Genomic DNA, 20,035 nt, shown 5'->3' with positions numbered 1-20,035 from the left:
TTGGACGAACTTACTACTAGCCACATATGAACAAAACAGTGCGACGTTATATTGCGACGTGTGACATGTGCCAGCGTACCAAGTTGCCAAATGCCAAAAAAGCAGGCTTGTTGCAGCCATTGCAACTAGCTTCTGGACGATGGACCTCAATTTCGGTTGATTTTATCACACACTTGCCGAAGACGCTACATAAGTTCGATGCAATTGCCGTTTTTGTGGATCGGTTTTCAAAGCGCGCACATTTTGCTCCATGCAAGACGACTGATACAGCAGAGGATTTTGCTCATCTGTTTTTGCGTGAGATATACTGACAGCACGGCTTACCATCAGACGTAGTCTCGGATCGAGATGTCCGCTTTACTTCTAGATTCTGGAAGGCCTTGACGACGATGCTTGGGGTACAAAGAAATTTGTCCAGCAGTCTACACCCAGAATCAGACGGACAGACGGAACGCACGAATCGAACGCTTGAAGATATGCTTCGTCATTACGTTGTATATAATCAATCGGATTGGGACGAATGGCTGCCGGTCCTCGAGCACACCTACAACGACGCCAAGCACGCTTCTACAGGGGTAACACCCTTTTACGCTGACTTGGGACGACAGGTGTCACTCGCTTTGACCACGGGATCTGCCTCCTCTGATGTTGATTCAGCAGACGTTCTCGCTACACGTTTGGAGTCTATCCGCCTTCAAGTCACTGAGGCAATCAAGGAAGCAACGGATCGCCAAGCCAAGTATGCCAATATGAAGCGACGTAATCTGGAATTCGACGTGGATGACGACGTATTAGTCAAGACGACCCACTTGAATCCTGATGTTTATTCCAACGCTCCCGCCAGAAAGTTACTTCCACGGTGGGCGGGTCCTTACAAAATCCTTGAACGTATTGGATCCATGGCATACAAGCTTGATTTGCCGGCTTCGATCAGGGCTCACAACGTTTTCCATGTGAGCGCCCTCAAGAAATATTTGGAACCTGACGATGTGGGACGCAAGCCAGAACGGCCACCACCAGTGATCACCAATGTTTCTGACGACGAAGACGAATGGGAAGTTGAAGCCATTCTCGACGAGCGCAAGCGACGAAACAAGCTACAATATTTGGTTAAGTGGAAAGGTTATCCCTTACACGAGGCGACGTGGGAACCCGCCGAACACCTTTCCAATGCGCCCGAGGCTCTTCAAGACTTCAAACAATCCAAGGAAGCGACGCCATCAAAAGCTTCGGATACGAATTTACTTCCTCGACGCCGTGGTCGTCCGCCCAAACACAGACGAAACAGGTAACTGTATGTGCAATGGGTTGTGGTGTTTATTTTTTTTATAGTTCCTCTGGGTCTATTTCACCACGACGACCACCTTTTGGGATCTCTCACGACGTTTTAATTTGCGGGGGGAGAACCCTAGACCGGGACGATTTCTATCCAGTCGACGCACAAAACGATCCGTCACTGCTGTAGAAGAGTTCCAGCATACGAACCCACTTGGACGCACACAAGGACGGTGCATACTACTCGCAGATCGACGCACAGACATTAACGAGCTACAAAGGACGGCGATCGAAACGACGCAAATCAAGAATTACTTTGGACGAGTCGACGGATCGACGGCGAGCACCTGACGTTTTACTTCGAGTCGACCTCTTGAAGTAGACGGGGGAGGATGTAACGGTGCATACCGTTATGACGATATCCAACCTGCATGGTTGACGATCGACAACGCATGGTTCAGATGATAGGATGACTTGCGGTCAACCGCATGGTTGAATATGGAGTAATAGGCGTGGATATTCTAGATAGAAGTTATGATGTAGATCAATACTTAGACAATAGCTAGCCCCCTATTACTCGACGTATATATAAAGACGGGATCCTGAGTTATATGGATCCCTATCGTTTTATCCTTTGATATATCCGAGTCTCACCTTATTCATTGATCCACACTGTCTACCCATTCACGTTCCTGATTGTAAGTATCTGGGCCGACACTGTTACAACATCAGTGGCCGAAATAATTATTGATTTACAATAAAAATAATAAAAATTGAATTTTTTTATTTATATTGGTAGCCTCCTATGAGAAAAAAAAGAGCGATTGTTTAAAGTACATAACAACAAATAAAAATGAACACAACACAACACACTGAACAACTCGATATTGAAATTAAAAATTTAATTGATAATAAATGGACTTTTCTTGATAAATCTTGGCCTGAAATGCAACATAGATTTAATCATAGAACAGCTATTAAAGATATGAAGAATAATACAATAAATGATATAAAGGATGTATTACTTCATAGATTTGGATTTATACCTCTATTTTATTTTCTTACAGTTTCATATGAGAATATTGAATATCCAGGGCTATACCACGAGATTGAAAAAGGACTTGCATTATTATATCATATGGTATCAGGTGTATCAGGAAAGGATATGCATACTGTTATGCCATATGCAACATTTTATGATTTATATAAGCGGTTCTAGATTACTAACTATAATGAAGTGAATAAAAAGGTAAAACAAGATTTAGATAGTATGTTCTCATCACCACATATTCGCATTCTATCAGCAATAATAAACAATCCAGATGGTTTTAAGAATGTTACACTATTTATTGATGGACATGATAGTAAAATAAAGTATTATAAACCAAATGAGTCACAATCACAGTTATATTCATATAAATTAAAAGGGCCAGCTGTACGTACACAGGTTATACAGGATATGAGTGAAATAATTACACATGTTTCAGTATCTGAAAAATGTGCTATCGGAAATGATGGTACTATGTTTATTAATATAACACTATATAATAAAATAAGTGAGGCAGATTGTTTAGGAATGGATGGTGGATATAACTTATTTATACAAAAGTTTAAAGATAATGCGACAGATGCTGGATATAGTTTTTATGACTGTAATTTTTTACATCCCATAAGAAAAGAACCGGGACAAAAGTTAACAATCAATGAGACATACTTTAATAACAAGTTTGGATCATTTCGTTCAGTAATAGAAGCACAGTTCTCTATGTTAGGCTCTAAATTTGAACGATTTAATAATAATCGTGCAGCATTGCAAATAACCGAGATAAGATATTATAATATTCAGTTTCGTGTTGCTTGTATTCTTACTAATATATGGCGATTTGTAAAGAAGTATAATATAGAGGTACAACCACATCATAAATTATAGTATGGAAAAGATTTTGAATTCCCAAGTAAGAAAAACAAACTTGACTTAGTATTTTCAAATGAGCAAAAAGTAAATACTGAATATCACGAAATGGTTGACATGCAGCAGAAATTTCTACAGCTTAATATTAATCAATCAATAGATATGGCTATAGATAGTGAGGAAGAAACTGAAAATAATACATCTAAATGCAAGAGAGAAAATCAAAGAGAACAGAGAAATAGAGAACATGGTAATTCATATGAAATTGAGAAGATTGTAGGACATGTGTATACTGATAATAAGTACATATTTGAGGTTAAGTGGGTTGGATATAGTGTAAAGGATAATAGCTGGTTAACAGTTGATAAGTTTAATTCCCGGGAAATGCTACATAAATATATGGCCACACATAGTATTCAGCTCTAAATTAATTTCTTATTTCTTTGTTTATTAAAAAATCTCATATTGAAACTGACCGCATTAACCTCTCGTTTACTTGCCCAATTATATTTATGTTTTATGCATTCATTAGTTATACTTGTACTTATATTAGTATCTGTTGACTTATTTTTGACGTCAGTTTCTTTTGTTATATCTATATCATCTATTATAGCCTGTTTTATATCCTTATGCTTTTTAAAATATTCTTTTGGTTTTATTTCTTCTACTACCTTCTTGTTTCTCCATTTATTTTTATTTTGTCTTTTTTTCTTTTTACGTTTTGGTATAGTATTAGGTATATTACAGTCACTGCTTTGCTCTGATTCGGATGTACTGACATCTATATATTTATGTTTCTCTGTATCTTGTGGTAGGTTTTCCCAATCGATGTTATCAGTTATAACTTCATCACATTTTATATCATTTAATACATCCTCCCAATGTCTACAATCTTCTGGTAGGAGTGCCTTTACAGTTGACCATCCTCTATTATTTTGTTGAGGTGGTTTATGCTGTTTATTGTTCTGTGTATTATTACTATTATGTTTTTTTTCTTGTTCCTTCATATATTCTTCTGTATCAGCTAATTCTTGCAGTTCCTCTACTGTTTTATCCATCGGTGTATATTTTTTGATACCATCCTGACCACTATTATGTGCATAACGGATAAATGTATGCTGATCTTGGTATTCGTTTTCGAATTCATCTTTGTATAAGTCTTCATACATATCCATGTTTTCATAATACATGAATTTATTTTCATAATCCTTCACCTTCATTGTGTATGGATTCCATATTATATGACCTTTACAGTTCTTATCAACATAGATAATATATAAACGATTGAGCGTTGGTTCTAACTCATATACTGATTTATTCTTGTATAACATGTGCGGCATATAGTTACTATTCAGTATTATTGGCATATTTTTCTTTTTAGTTATTGACTTTGTGAATTTGCCATTAAGTTTTAACCGTGTTCCTTCTAACATTTGGTTTAAAAATGTTAATTTGAAATCAGAACCTGTTTCTTCATTATACATAAAATCATAATCATCATCCTTATAATCTGACCAATCATTTTCTTTATTCATTAAATATGCTCGATGACCACCTAGTTCTAATACATCAATGTTATATGTCTTACCTACATTTGATGGACCTACAATCCAGTATTGTGGTATCTTATTTTTGCCACCAAACATTGTTTCAATACTAAACATAGACCACATATGTAATTTATTTCCAGGGTTATTTTCCATATCTGCATCATGAAAGTAAGAATTTAAATTTGATTTTACAGTATCATATTTCCATAGCAATTCTGGATATATTTCGGTAGCCTTCCGCATATTAAGCTGCTTAGTAATTAATTGATATCTAAGTAGCTGTTGGTGCATTTTTCTGGTTTTAATTTCATAAATTGGATCCATATTATAACAAATATAATCTTTTCCTTTCATACAATAGCTAATAGACTTTTGTGGATTACCACCTGGTTTGATATTTGGAGTAACACCATCAATAGTAAAGAATTTACGTGCTGTTTTTGTGTCAAATCGCTCATCCATTTGTATCCATATGTGTACATGTTTCTCATTGGTTTCTGGTGTAGTTTCATCACATGCAATTGCCTTTTCAATTCGATAACTAATACGTTCATGTTTTATAAACCATTCCATGATTTGCTCTTTTGTTAAATGGAAGTCCTTACAAATATATGTGAACAGCCCTTTAGTATTTTGGAATCGGAATTCTTTACCGCCCTGCGAGGAACCTGCACCAGAGGTGTTACCCTCTAACATTGCATCGGAAAATTGAGGATTTGAGGATTTAAGGAATCTCACATATTCTCGAATTCTTCCAATTATTTTATTGCGTGTATTATTTTTAGTTTTTTTATCAACTTTAGCCTGTGTAAGGTCTTTTTCGAGTTCTGACCTCAGTTGTGTGACAAGAGGTTCATACTCAATATACTGATGGTTTTCAGCAAGGTGTTTTGCTCTTTCAATTAAGAGCGTCAATGTAACTCCTAAAATAGGAACAAATTCAGCCATAATGGCTAAGAATGCGAGAAGGTTGAGTTGGTTCATGTCGATTGTTGAAGTAATAAAAATAAAAAATATAACAAATATATTTTGCTTTATATTCTGTGGTATTATTTTTATATTAAAAGAAAATTCAATTTTATTTTTTTTCAAAAATTTACAGTTGACCCCCGCTTTTTGCAGTAGCGGTTTTTCATGAAAAAAACTGCAAAAAGAGGGGAACTGCAAAAAGTGAGGATGGGTATAAGGGTGTTACACAGGCTGAGTATAGCTTAGCTTACTAAGTGTCAATTATATGAACCAATTAAAGAATATCGGTACTTTGTTGAGGTTACTTTCACATTGCAAAGTCTATATAAAAAGACTTGAATTTTTGCAATTGTCTTATACACACTACTCAAACTACACATCATGTCGAAAGGAAAATATGAAAGGCTTACTGACGAAATAAGTGAAGCAGCGTATCAGTACTACATCGCCAAAGAGAAAGCGCTGCGCAAGTTTACATACAAGGATTTACTCGACTGGATAAAAACAACATACAACCTTGAGAGTGTTCCGAATACAACAACAATTTCACGAATGATTGCTAAGAGAAAACATGAAGAAGAAACGGCATCGAGAGAAATAAAAGACAAAAAGCTCGAGCAAAGTTTCCCGTATGTTTAAGCTTATTGAGTACTGCTTGCTACTCACTTTACTAATAAGAAAGCAAAAATAATACAATAGGAACTAGAATACGCTTTATATACATGGATAGAACAAAGATTCCATGAGAAGATCCCAATCAATTGGGATATTATCAAGAAAGCTGGTGAAAACTTTGCAACTAAGCTGCAAATCTCTACTGAGGACTTCACATTCTCCAATGGCTGGCAAAACCGCTTCCAAAAACGATATAACCTCAAGGTCTAAAAAATAAGTGGTGAAGCTAGCTCTGCTGATGTCACACTCGCAGAAGTCAAGTTGCCTGAAATCCAATGGATGCTAGAAAAATATGCGTTAAAGGACATTTACAACATGGACGAGACAGCTGTCTTCTACTCCAGTGCTCCTGTGTCTACAATTGCACCTGGACCGTTTAAAGGGGTCAAGCAGGACAAGTCACGGTTGACTCTTGTATTGACGACGAATGCTGATGGATCTGATAAGTGGCACCCCTGGTTCATTGGCAAGGCACAGCGCCCAACCTGTTTCAGCAAAGTATGCTATACGATAAAGTAAAAGATGATGATCAACTGCTTATTATATTTTCTATATAACAACAGGCACAGCAGAGAAAGGTTGACATCTCGAAGTACCATGCAAATGCCAATGCCTGGATGACGCGCGATATCTTTAAGAAGTACCTTACTATGCTGGATAAATCGATGGTGTATCAGCAAAGAAAAATTGCATTGCTCTTAGACAACTTTTCGGGCCATTTTTGCGATTACGAGCCAAAGAATGTTGAGCTAGTATATTTGCCGCCAAATACAACATCGCTCATGCAGCCTTTAGATGCTGGTATTATCCGCAGTCTCAAGGTGCATTTCAAGTACGTTGTTGTTATAATTATTAGATAGGCTTATTTTATATGTATATGGAAATTTGAAAGTAACTATTTTCTCTATTGTATTAGGAATTTGCAATATGAGCATGCATATAGCAGAATTCAGGAGCGCTTGGAAAAAGGCCTGCCTGTTAATGACGGAAATACGTTTCGTATTAATGTTTTGACAGCAATACAATGGTGTCATGAGGCATGGCAAAGTGTTCCAGTGCTGACAATTGTAAACTGCTACATAAAAACGAGGGTAATAGATGCAGTCATGACTAGCAGCACTGATAGTGGGTCAGACAATGCAGACGAAGTTGCACTTGGCCAGATTGATGATCATCTCAGTCTTATTTATGGTGCCAACAACCTTGCAAATTTCACTTTTGATGCAGATCCACCTGAGGAAATTGTAGCTGTTCATCCACTGCTTTCCGATGAAGAAATTGTTAGTGCTATTCATAATGAAAAAGTAGCTGATGATGTTGTTGACAATGGCAATGAAGATACTAGCATGACTGTTGTTTCATCTGAACCTGTTACACCAGTATATAGTTTGCAAGAAAAAACAAGAATACTAGAAAAAACAATTGCTATTTTAGATGCCGCGGAACATCAAAACATTTGGAATGAGCTCAGAAAAGTCCGGGATGATTTCCGCAAGAAAAGCCAGAACAAACAATCTAGAATCACCAATTATTTTCAGTAATTAAACCTTTATGTAATAAATATAAAGCTTTATATTTAAAACTAGGAAGTATCAGTGGTTCGATTCTCAGTGTCGCCGCTCTCTGGGGAGAATGAAAACCACTAGCGGGAAATTGCAGGTCCTGGTTTTGGGCTGCAAAATGCAAAAAGTGAGGAAACTGCAATTTTACTAAGTGATGAGCGGGATTCCTCTAAAAAAAGCTGCAAAAACTGAGGATCTGCAAAAAGCGGAGGTGCAAAAAGTGGGGGTCAACTGTAAATGTATGCATGCCAAGACATTCGTGCATGAATTATTTCAATAAAAATTAGTTTGGCTATCCTGACATATCTTAGCTAATTAGTCATCTAGGGTTACTAGACCGCATTAAAATCATCATAACCATGGCCGGTCCCCATTGTTGTTGGAAAAGGAAGTGATTTATAAAGAAGAGAGAGCTTTATTTTACTGTGTACAACAACACGATTTTATTTTAGAAAACATGCCCTAATTTTGGGACGCCTATTCTAAAAAGTTTGACCCTTTTCTAGAATAGAGTAGAAATAGGACGACCGTTGGAACTCGATATTTTCTATTTCGGAATCCTAAAATGGAACTTAGAACGACCGTTGGAGATGCTCTTAGTATGTATTGTTGAATCTTTTGGATCCACAAAATATTTTGAATGATCAACTGCTTTATGAATGTATCCCATCTTATTTAAGCTTGTATAAGATCGTAAACCATCAGTGATTAGAGTTGTTCCTTGATAAACTTGATCCTTGATTATTGGTAACAATGTTGACATTTTTCGATTTTGAACAGGCACCAAAAAGAACAGATTTTTTTTGATAACCGCCTAATATCCACATATGTTTTCTGTATTGTTTATGCTTTGCAGTAGTAATTTTTGTTTTGCCAAAACAGCATTTGCCGATTTCAACAATTTCATCTTGTCCACCAATTACATTTTTCCATAACTCTTGATTGTTAAGGATCCATGTTTTTATCGTAAAGCGTATTTTTGAAATAATCGTGTAACTGTTTCATCATCAATTCCTATTTGTAGAGACACTTTTATAGGAGAAGGATCTATACAAAAAACAAATTGATCCAATATGATATGTTATATAATAAAAGATACACACCAATCATCCATTGACGTAATAGTTCTGCTATTTGTATTGGTCGTAGATTTGTTTTTTCAAATAATGTTTCGGCAAATACACCTTTTCTAATATTATCTGGATAATAATAAAATCGATATCTTTGATAATATTTTCCAATGGATAATGGGTTTTCACATTTTTTACAAATAAAAGGTTTTATAAGTCCTTGCTTTTGTGAATAGATTATAGCTTGTTCATCGTCGTAAAGTGTTCGAAATAGTGTTTCATTTGATTTAAACATTTTGATAAAGAAAAAAGAAAAAAAGTGTTTTATGAAAAATCAAAAAAAAATATTTATATAACTTTATATAATTTGTGTAACTTACTAAAGAAAGCTTGTAACCAGAATATTTCATGCAACTGAGGTAAAAACAAAATATTGAAATATAACAATTACCCATGCTTACACTTATTATGTTAGTCCTGAAATGCATAATGTGATCTGGTGTGGGAAGCTAGTGCGACGTAGAGCCTGTTTACCTCCTGGCCTATATACCAAGCTAAACCAGGAAGTGTCGTCAGTCACGATACAGGATATAAGCCCATGCCTTGCCGAGATGTGCATAACCATATTTGATGCAGTATGCCGTTTTTGCAATGTAATTAGGAAATCGAAAAACTAACACCACTAGTATCATAGGAATCCAACATTGAAATGCAAAGCTGTGTTGAGCAATTGAACCACGTTGTGCTAGACGATCCAATCCTTGGGTGCTAACTGAAAACATTAAAAATCAATAAGAATTATTGTTTTTTAAATGTTTGATAATATAATATTTTAATGAAATTAAAATATTAATTATCTCGGTTGTAAGCAACCGAATCAGTTGCTCCCTTTCTTATGTTAGGGGTGGTAGTGTAAGAAAAATCTTTGATTTTTCGAAGCACTAGCTGGTCTTTGCGAAGCAAACCTAAACTAATGGTAGTTAGTTATTAAGAGTAAAATGAGAATCTGAAAGATTCCATTTACTCTCCTTCTAAGAATAGATGGAGGTGTGCCTCCATCATTCTTATAGAACAAGAAAAAAATTTTTTTTTTTTTCAAAGTTCTTGTTTCTTTAAGGAACTTAAGTTCCTTTTTTCTTATAATAAAATAATTTAAGTGAAACTTAAAATTATTATTATTATATTAGAAAAATATATAAAGTTAGCCCCCCACTGGAGGCTTTTAACCCGAAGGGTAACTTTATATATGGTGGCGAATGAAATGAGCCATTAAGATAGGGGTGCAAAAAAGATTTATCTTTTTTTAGGGGGTTAAGGAAGGGTGCTAACTGAAAACATTAAAAATCAATAAGAATTATTGTTTTTTAAATGTTTGATAATATAATATTTTAATGAAATTAAAATATTAATTATCTCGGTTGTAAGCAACCGAATCAGTTGCTCCCTTTCTTATATTGGGGGTGGTAGTGTAAGAAAAATCTTTGATTTTTCGAAGCACTAGCTGGTCTTTGCGAAGCAAACCTAAACTAACGGTAGTTAGTTATTAAGAGTAAAATGAGAATCTGAAAGATTCCATTTACTCTCCCTTGCTGCAGAGAAAAAGCTGATTGTCGATATTTGTGGCACGTTGTAAGTAAAAGACTTGAATATATACTCAATTGACATTGCTTGTTTAGTAATTACTATATATATGACAATTGTGGTACCGACGTGCTTCAAAAGTCTGAATCATGCTATCGATCATACTTGTTTGACAACTGTATGAAGGCCACTACCAAATGTTTGCACAACAACAACCACAAAGTTACTTTTTTTCCTGGAGAAATTGAACTCGATGCCATGACCATCCAACTCAAGCAGAAAGGAATGAATGACCGCCGTTATAAGTACAATGCTGATGGAACACTCAGAGCTAATGATCTGTCTTCGTCTGAAATTCTTTTGACTGAAGTTTCCTCTGGCTATGGCTCCAATGATGCTAGTGAAATAAGCTTTGACCATTATAAAGCTATGTTTGGAATGCTGCCAATGATGCGAACCCTGGCGCAGTTATATGATAAAGCTTCGTTCAAGACTTTCTCATATGTCAAGATCCATTTTCTTCATGCTCATGGTAAGTGAGTCAGGATATATCACGTTTAATTATGTATGGTACAATGTGTGAGCAATTGAATTTTTCTTTACGCAGGCCATTCCATCAGACATTGGTCCATGTCAACACAGGCGCCTAGTATCTATGTGATGAACAAAGAGCAGAGAGTCGATGTTGCTATTGGATTTTCTGAAAAGGATATTACTCTCCTGCCATTTATCTGCTTCTTTAAAACACTTGCTGTAAGCTGAATTGTATAAGAGCATGATTTAAATAGTGAAAGAACATGTTATCTCACAGAATTATGTTTGGAAATGTAGGAGAATGAATCATATTATTAATATTTGTTATAAATAACAAAATTGTATATAATTCTATTCTGTCAAGCTAAGCATCGATCTAGTTGGTCTAGCTTAGAAGAGGGTATGCTCATTACCATTCCGCCAGTTTATGAAATTTTTATATTTATAAAGATTACAAAAATATTTGGTGATTACAAATTTCATTAAGGATTACAAAATTGAAACAACTATATCACTATAGGAAAGAAAAAACCTTAATATACCTTAATAAACCTGAAAAAACCTAAAACCTGAAAAAACCTGAAACGGGCAAATTAAGGTATATTCAGGTTTTTTTTAAACCTGAAAAAACCTGAAAAAACCTTAATATACCTTAATATGCGTGGTTTCTCTGATTCGTCTTATTGGTCGGTTGAAGCGTGAAATGCGTTCAACTGTGTTTATGATTGGGTACATACATCGTGTCTTATTGGTCGTTGTACGTATAGCTGTATCCGTTTGGGAGCATCATTGGATACTTCATCAGCTATTCACATTTCTCCATTGGCCTTCTTTCATATTATATATGCAAAAAACTGATCATGATTGGATGATAAAAATATGCTTATTATTAAATTTTGCTTTCTATTATAAAACTTTGACAAATCATATTTGCATTGTGCAGTATACACGCAAAATAAGTGTTCATTTTTAATTAATTGCGACCACTGATATACGAAAAAATTATTTGATAGGAGATGACTGTATTTTATTCGTAGGTCAAAAGTGTGGTTGGCATTCTGCTATGATTAGTTGCCACCACGACCACGACCGCGAGCACGACCACCACGACCACGACCACCACGACCGCGAGCACGGGGACCACCACCACGAGCACGGGGGCCACGAGGACCACTGGTGCTCTCAGATACGTCATCAGCAGAGCCATCACACGAACGGGCGCGTTTGCGCGATGTGGTCTCTGTTTCAATCGTGTTAGCATATCGTGGATGCTCGTTTCATGCTATGCAATATGGATCGTTGATCTATTGTTTACCTTGGTGTAGAGACAGCAACAAACTTGGCAGTTGTGCCGTTTCTTCATCTTCCGACTCTGACACCATGAGCCGTGGAACGACGTCTGTAGTTGGTGTTGACGGCAATGCTGCGACCTCGCGGTGCTGACGAGCACTGCTTGAATACAACCAATGTGTGAGTATGTACTTGCTATGAAGTATGCCAAATACATTAGCAATGGTAGAGTATATATACCTTTCTTCTGAAGAAACAGATGTTTCCTCTTGTGCAGCGCTCGATGATGTTGATGAGTTATGGCGTGTCAAAACTATAAATGTCCAAAGGCAAGCATTATATATAGGTAAATATACCGGAAATGCTAATACTCCTAGTATGTACTTACTATTCTTTTTGGAGACGCCGCCCTGAGCAACACGTCTTTTGTAAGTTATTGCCCGGTCCCAACGAAGCTGCAGGATCTTGTTTGCAGCCCAACTGTTCACGCACGCAGCCAAGGGTGCAAATCCTTGGCATGTGCTCTCCAAGTCTTCCCGTGCCTTTAAGGTCGTCTCTGGCATCGCTGACCAGGTCGTTCGGAGCGGATCGACATCAGGGTTGCTGAGAATGCCCTCAACAATAATCCCGGCGCGTCCCCAGACGTTGTCCCTGATGTTAACCTCGTCGATACGGGTGACATCGAGTTGATGCTCCCTGGCAACGTCGTAGCACAGACCAATGAGCTCCTCCATCACGAACTTCGTCTGTGAGCTGACTTTGCGTCTGTATGAGCGTCTCAAGACAATGCCGTCGAACAGTCCAGAAAGAGATGCTAGTGACCCGGAGCTGGAGGATTCCACAGAGGGACCTGAAAGGACAGCATTTCTGATACTTTCAACATCCCCTCCTATGAGGTTTACTGATGTTGAGAGATCATCAAGGGCCTTACCAATGTCATCAACTTCTCTCGCCAAGGAGCCGACCGATCGCGCAAGAGCAAGCATTGAATCGTTACTATCCTTGATAGCGTTAAGAATTGCTTGAATTTGAGGATCCATGTTTGAGTTGTTTCAGTGTGATATTTTTTTATTGAAGAAAGAGGAGAAGGAATAAGAAAAGGAACGAAAATTTTTTTTTCAAACGGCAAGGTGAAGCAAACAAGGAGGCAAGGTGAAGCATATAAGGAAAAAAGGATGAACTATGCTTTGATACTGCCTAAAATGGAAATCACCATAGATACCGCAGTTCCCCAAGAAGTTCGTTGTCTCGTTTGCGACCTGCCCAACAAAAGTAGTGACGCTTCGATGTACTTTCAACACTCCACACCAACTGTTTAATACGCTTTACATTAGCCACCGTATATTTCCAGGCTGCTCCGTCTGTGCGATACGGCCACGTGCCACTGTCATTAGACTTTTTAGCCTCGTATACTTTCACCAAGGCAAGTAATTTGGCGGCGTCTCCATCATAATGCTGAAAGTACACCATAACTTCACCATAAAATATAAGCCTGGACTGCTGAACGCGATTGTTACGCTGCCTGTTGGTGTTAATGGTCAACCGCAGGCGTACAAAATTATTCTTCCGTGTCGATCCACCGTAGGGTGACGATGAGCCGAAAACAATCCCATTCTTTTTCCACATGCGTTTCGCCGTCTTTACTTCGTCATTAGGCGAGACACTAATATTTCTCCCCTCAAAAACCATGTAATAATCCGTGATCTACGGAACAGCTTTTACATTACTTCAACAGCTCAATTTAACTTACCTGTCTTGTGCTTTGGGACTAACCTTCTTGATCAAATTGACCTCGTATACACTACCCAGTGCCTGTAGGGAGATGGTCGTGAAGGGAGCCCACAGTTCAGGAGCTTCTACGTCAGCATCGTCTTCACTCAGTACATTCATTTGTTCATTTTCTGTTTCCATTTGATTACAACAGACACTCCTATCACCAATTCTTTCGAGTCGTCGTTCCATCGCCAGCTCTAACATAATATTTCCTAGGATCCATGTTTCTTGGTTTGAGCATAAGATAGGAAGAGAATAAGAGCAATCGCACAGATAACATACCAGCATTTACACCAGGAAGCTTCCTCGACCTGATACGCTTTTTAGTTGCACCTATTGCCCTTTCCATTGCAAATGCGCTATAGATCACCAAGGGTCCCATACGCCGTAGCATGTACGGGATATGAGTGAGGTAATGCTGTGAAACCGTGAAAATATTGGGAGCAATCGCTTTGTCGTCAACTTGTTTCGATAACCACTTGTGCCACGTCTTCAGCGATTCCTGATATGACTGTATATCAGACTCGGTTATTGTTCGTGATGATGCCCTCTGCACAATGTCTGCCAAAGCTAGAACTGCTTGACGATGCGTATCGGTTAAAACTTCGACGATGATAGTGGGAAGAACAAAGCGCATGAAGTGTAGATAATCGATTGCACGAAAATATTTAGACTGTTTGGTAATGTCCGAGCAATTGCTGGAAAATGTAGACGGTAGGTTTTTCATCGATGAACCCATCACGGCGTCGATGGAACGGAGTTGCTGTGTGTTGAGGCGGATAGGTGCCTTAGCACTATCGACGGTATAGTCTGACCCAAGCAACAGGTGAACGATTTGCTAAACACTGCTTTTAGTATCGCAAAAACGCAAACCACACATTTCCTCGATTCTCCCACGTGTGTGCCTCTCTCTCTTGATTCGTCTTTATGCTGCCCTTACTTTGCCACATCCGTATCCAAAAAGATGCATATAGTCCAAAGGAAACATTGATGGCCCATGGAAAATACGCAGCGCGGCGAAAGGGGTAGGTCCATTTTGACCCAGTTTTTTCATTGCCTCTCTAAAATGTTGGTTTTGGAAGCTACCATCTTGTCCATAATGCTCGGGCGCGCGATATGCTGCTGTTCGGTCACGAGGTGCGTAGTTTCTGGTTGACACGTCAAACTTATCAACAAAACAAACACGACAGCCGAATTGATGATTATGTGACGCATGATTACACATCTTAGCAACTGCTGGTATATCCCCTGATCGTATCCACGAACCGCCCATGTACGAACAGCAACCGATTGATGAAAAAGTCAGGTAAAAGCAAGTCAGTTCATTTATCTACAATAACCATCACTACTCTCAATCCATTGTCCGATTCGATCATAGTGTTCATTACCTCCACAGTAGAAGAGACTTGCTCTTACGACAATAGGTCCATCCTGGGTCCAAACCCTCATTCCACGGCTTTCCAATTCTTGAAATTCGTCTATTGCCGGTTGCAAAAAACTGAACAAGTCCACAGGAGCTCGAGGTCCAGGAATGATGCATGACTGCAGCATATACTTTTGCTCGGTGCGACAAGACAATGGAAAATTGAGCACCTGGAAATGAACGATTGTCATAGCATCAAACTTTTGAAAACCGTCCGTGTACAAGCTGACTGCAATATCGAGCTCGCCGCGGAAAAAGGTATCGACTGCTTTTTTGTAGATTTTTCCGTCGAATATGTCTGTCATCGCACTTTCGTCATCCGTTTCATCATCATCACTATCATCATCTGTGTCAGTTTGCCGAACGTACTCATCACGCTTAGCTCGATGGCGCAAGAGCTCCCGAGTTTTCCGGTCATACACGAGTAACGCGAGCTGATCTCGTATAGACAATTGCTTTACACTGGATGCCAAAGACTTTTTGCGGGTGATAGATCCAGCATCTTCTTCATATAAATCCCTCTTGCATACACCACATGTTTCTTCGTGATTGTCGTCAAGAAACATTTTGCACCCACCGGGACAAGCACGATATGTGGAAGGCTGCACTGGAAAGCGGCGTATCATGTTGAACTTACACCTGTAATGACTTAATAGTGGACGTACTTGCTCGTTTTGCGCTTGGGTAGTTTCGACGTAACTATTGAAAATCTTAATAATACTGTCAAAACTGTCTCTTGCTAGCCCGCCCTTTTTGGCTTCAGCAAAGATGTCTAGTGACGCCTGGACGTTTGGTGGCAACTGGTCGTCTTCAGTACTGAAGTATATGTCACGCGGCAGCAATTCTCGTTCTTGATTGTCCGACGCGCTAGCCGATGAAACCAGCGCCAAGTCTGATGTGCTGTACCCCATATCATCTGCTTCTGTCAGAAGTTCCGTTGCATGTGGCGAATCATAACCGCCGATGGAATCATAATCCATCGCTTCGCCACTTTCGTTATCTCCAATAGAATCCATGATAGATTCCACGTCCACGTCGAAGTCGTCGATTGTCTCTGCGAAATCGTCGCAGCCCTGAACGGCGCTACTTTCATCATCAAGTTCCATACCTGGATCCACCTGCTAAAACAATCAGCAATGGTACTGAAATTTAGCTGTCTAAGTACAATCAATTACCTGTGAAGTGGCATTGTCACTTTGGCAGTTTGCAAAATGTTCTTTTTTGCTCGTGCTGTTCGAGAACTCGTTGAAGCGTACGTTACAGTTAAGACACGTAAAGGGTTTGTTGTCATTAGACACTGTCATTGCTGAACGAGTTAATGGGGACGTAGAAGAAGAAACAGACTAAAGTTTGTCACAATCAAAGTAAAAATAAAAATACATTAAGTGCCCAGGTGTGTCGGAAGTTCAAATACTATGAAAATTCAGGTTTATTCAGGTTTATTTAGGTTTTTTAAGGTTTTTTTTCCTACGGTGTATGTGTGGTGTTCAACAATAGAAAGGGACTAGAAGTCTTCGAGATTGCTGTTTAATTCAAAAAGAATGAATCCTCTATCCTTCACTTGTTTTCTACAGCTATTTATACACGACCAGGGTCTGTGACGATGAAAAGAAAAACCAGATAAATGATAGATCCGCTCAGCAACCTGACCAATACTTCTTGACGCTGGTTTCTAATCGAAACCGCTGTAAGTCAGCCACGACATAACCCCCCTCCAGGTTGTTGCAACTGGAAAGAAGAAGTGGTGATCTGAAAGTAGGTCGATTACGGGCGTCTTCGTTTGCGTCCTGCAACTCGTTCGGCAATAGAATTTCTGGTGGGATCATTACGTCTCCGCCAGTACTGCTGGATGAGGAACGGGGAGTCGAAGCTCTCTGGTGGTTCCCAAGTATCCTCAGATGAATCATAGCCCTTCCATCGAACCTTGTACTCGTATTCTCCTGGTTTGCCACGGTGGTTTATAATACAATCGATCACATAATGCTTATCATCTCTCAGGAGTGGATCCTCAGATACGCTCTTTAACGCACTTGGAGGGAAGCTCGGCCTGATAATGTCACCGGTCTTATCCTTGAGGATGTATGCTCCTGTGTCTGTTTTGTAATGTACCACAAAAGGTCCTTCATATTTTGGATCCGTTTTACGTGTGCGTATTTTGTCTTCAATTGCAACCAGGGAACCGATGGGGAATTCGATGAGTCGATGGGTCTTGTTGAATTTATCTTGAGCAGCTTGTCGAACGTTGCGGATGCGTTGGCTGATGGCTGGCACAACAATTTTTGCCATGGCATCAATTCTTTTCCTCAGGTCTGTGTCATCATATGGGGCAAGTGGCTCCTCAGGACTGGGTATATCACTCCGATAGTCCTTGAACGCGTTCATCCTTCTTCCAAACATAAGTGAGAATGGAGCTGAATTGTGTATGGGCGCGATTCGTGCATTATAGGCCAACTGAACAAAAGGTACATGTCGATCCCAGTCTTTGACTTGGCCGTCAATCATCTTGTGTATGGCTCGTTTAGCTGTTTGTACCATCCGCTCTGCCGCACCGTTAGCACGTGCATGATATGGTGATATCAAACGTCTATCAATACCAGCTTGTTTGCATACCAAGTTCATCAATTCATTAACGAACTCGCGGCCATTGTCACTTTGTAATATTTGCATTGGTCCGAAGTCAGCTATTATTTTGATAAGTTGTGTAGCAACAGTCGGGGAAGTTTTGTCTGGTACAGCGCGTAATAAACAAAACTTGCTGAAAATGTCGATCATCACCATGAGGTATAAATTTCCATCATGTGAGAGGTCATAGGGTCCCGCAAAGTCAATTGCCCAATGATCACCAGGTAAATTGCTCTCGATGGATTGTAGTGGATGATAACCTTTTTGGACTACATTGTGCTGCATGCATTGCTTACATTGCTTGACTGTTTCAATAGCATCTTGTTTCAGGTTCTTCCAGTGGAGACCGTCAGCATGAACAGCTCGCACGATAGCATCTGCGCCAAAGTGACCAAATAAGTGTTTCTTCAACAGCAAATCCTTTCGCTCATTACCAGGCAAGCTTTTGTATTCTGGATCAAATAGCTCGTGGATGTGGTTGTGTAGATCACTAATAACTTGGTTACGTGATTCAGTATCAGGTGGTGACATAGCATCTTCAGGTACCGTTGTCTTTGCAGCACGTGTAACAAGAGCGTCTTTTGTCCTCGAGTTCGATGTGTTCACGTCAGTACCCCCCACCAGCTCTTCGTTAGGCGGGAATAAGTGAGACAAGGCATCGGGAATAACGTTTGTAACTCCTGGGATGTGTACAACGGTAAAAGAGTAATCAAGCAGTGTGTCCCACCAATTCATCATCATGCTGTTGGCATACTTTTGGGAGTTGAGATAGACAAGTGCGCGATGATCAGTTTGGATCTCGAATGGAATATCTGTGCCCCAGAGATACTTATGAAACTTCTGTAAGCCAAATACCACAGCGAGCAACTCGCGTCGAGTTACACTCCAGCGGGTCTCGGATGGAGAAAGAGATCGCGCCATAAAGCCAATGTACTTGATGACGTATTGTGTGTTACCATCTTTGTCTGTGCGCGGATGCTTTTGGAATAAGATTGCGGAAATTCCAACATTGCTCGCGTCGGTACCAAGGTAGCATTTCAAGTCTGGTCGAAATTGGCTCAAAGTAGGTGCTCGAGTAAGGGCTAGCTTGATGTTTTCAAAGCTCCGCTGGCACTCATGAGTCCATAGATCGCCGATCTTTTGTACATTGCGTAGCTTGTCCAAAGGTGCTGTCAGATCCGAAAATCGTGGCAGGTGGGTGCGCATATAATTTGCAATGCCCAAGAAACGCATCACCTCTTTGCCTGTTTGAGGTCTGTCAATCGATTGTATATTGGATGTCTTTTTTGGATCCAAGAATATCCCTGATTCGCCTACTACAAAACCCAAAACATTGGTGCGTGATAGTGCAAAGCCGGATTTCTCGTGATTCAGTAGCAAATTGCATTCGGTCAGTTTGGATACCACAGCTGCGACATTGGCGCTATGTGAAGCCAAATCTGTATCATAAACGTATACATCGTCCACAAAGGAAATACAACGCATTCCGTTTGTGATAGTAGCAAGGCACCGACAAAATTGGTTGCTCAAAAATTTTAGGCCAAAAGCCCCACCTTTATAGACCCATTGCTTCCCTCGATGAGTGAAGGCTAGTTTGGACTGGTCAACCGGGTCTGGAATAGGCAGTTTGTGAAATGCCGACTTGACATCGAGTCGTGTCACCACTTTAGCTCCGTTAAGAGTCTGAAGTACGTCTTTCACCAATGGTAATGGGAAGCGATCATCTTCAATGAGAATCCTGTTAAGGGCGCGCAAGTCTAGGCAGGGCCTTCTGTCAACGAGGTTACCAGCAGCGTCTT

General features: G+C 39.3%; 3 protein-coding genes across 3 annotated transcripts; 1 reads left to right on the top strand and 2 right to left on the bottom strand.

Moving 5' to 3' along the window:
• Nucleotides 1-10,852: 10,852 nt before the first annotated feature.
• BDB00DRAFT_771479 (uncharacterized protein) lies at nucleotides 10,853-11,356 on the top strand (the record flags this gene model as incomplete). Its single annotated transcript, XM_053119966.1, has 2 exons — nucleotides 10,853-11,126; nucleotides 11,202-11,356. The coding sequence occupies 2 exons, from the start codon at nucleotides 10,853-10,855 to the stop codon at nucleotides 11,354-11,356; spliced, it is 429 nt and encodes a 142-aa protein (XP_052975245.1).
• Nucleotides 11,357-11,779: 423 nt separating this feature from the next.
• Nucleotides 11,780-12,708, bottom strand: BDB00DRAFT_845576 (uncharacterized protein). The gene is made up of 4 exons (XM_053125093.1): nucleotides 12,659-12,708; nucleotides 12,444-12,577; nucleotides 12,033-12,368; nucleotides 11,780-11,981 (listed from the first exon to the last, which is right to left on the bottom strand). Exons 2-3 carry the CDS (start codon nucleotides 12,489-12,491, stop codon nucleotides 12,156-12,158), a joined length of 261 nt encoding a protein of 86 aa, XP_052975244.1. The 5' UTR covers nucleotides 12,492-12,577; nucleotides 12,659-12,708; the 3' UTR covers nucleotides 11,780-11,981; nucleotides 12,033-12,155.
• Nucleotides 12,709-13,627: 919 nt separating this feature from the next.
• On the bottom strand, nucleotides 13,628-14,329 carry BDB00DRAFT_791415 (uncharacterized protein; the record flags this gene model as incomplete). Its single annotated transcript, XM_053121037.1, has 2 exons — nucleotides 13,628-13,940; nucleotides 14,169-14,329. The coding sequence occupies 2 exons, from the start codon at nucleotides 14,327-14,329 to the stop codon at nucleotides 13,628-13,630; spliced, it is 474 nt and encodes a 157-aa protein (XP_052975243.1).
• Nucleotides 14,330-20,035: the final 5,706 nt, after the last annotated feature.

Source organism: Zychaea mexicana (genome assembly GCF_025766255.1).
Source record: "Zychaea mexicana strain RSA 1403 chromosome Unknown BDB00scaffold_97, whole genome shotgun sequence".
Classification (NCBI taxonomy): Eukaryota; Fungi; Mucoromycota; class Mucoromycetes; order Mucorales; family Lichtheimiaceae; genus Zychaea; species Zychaea mexicana.
The sequence above is the reverse complement of the archived record's forward strand: the minus strand, read 5'-3'. Positions and strand labels throughout refer to the sequence as shown.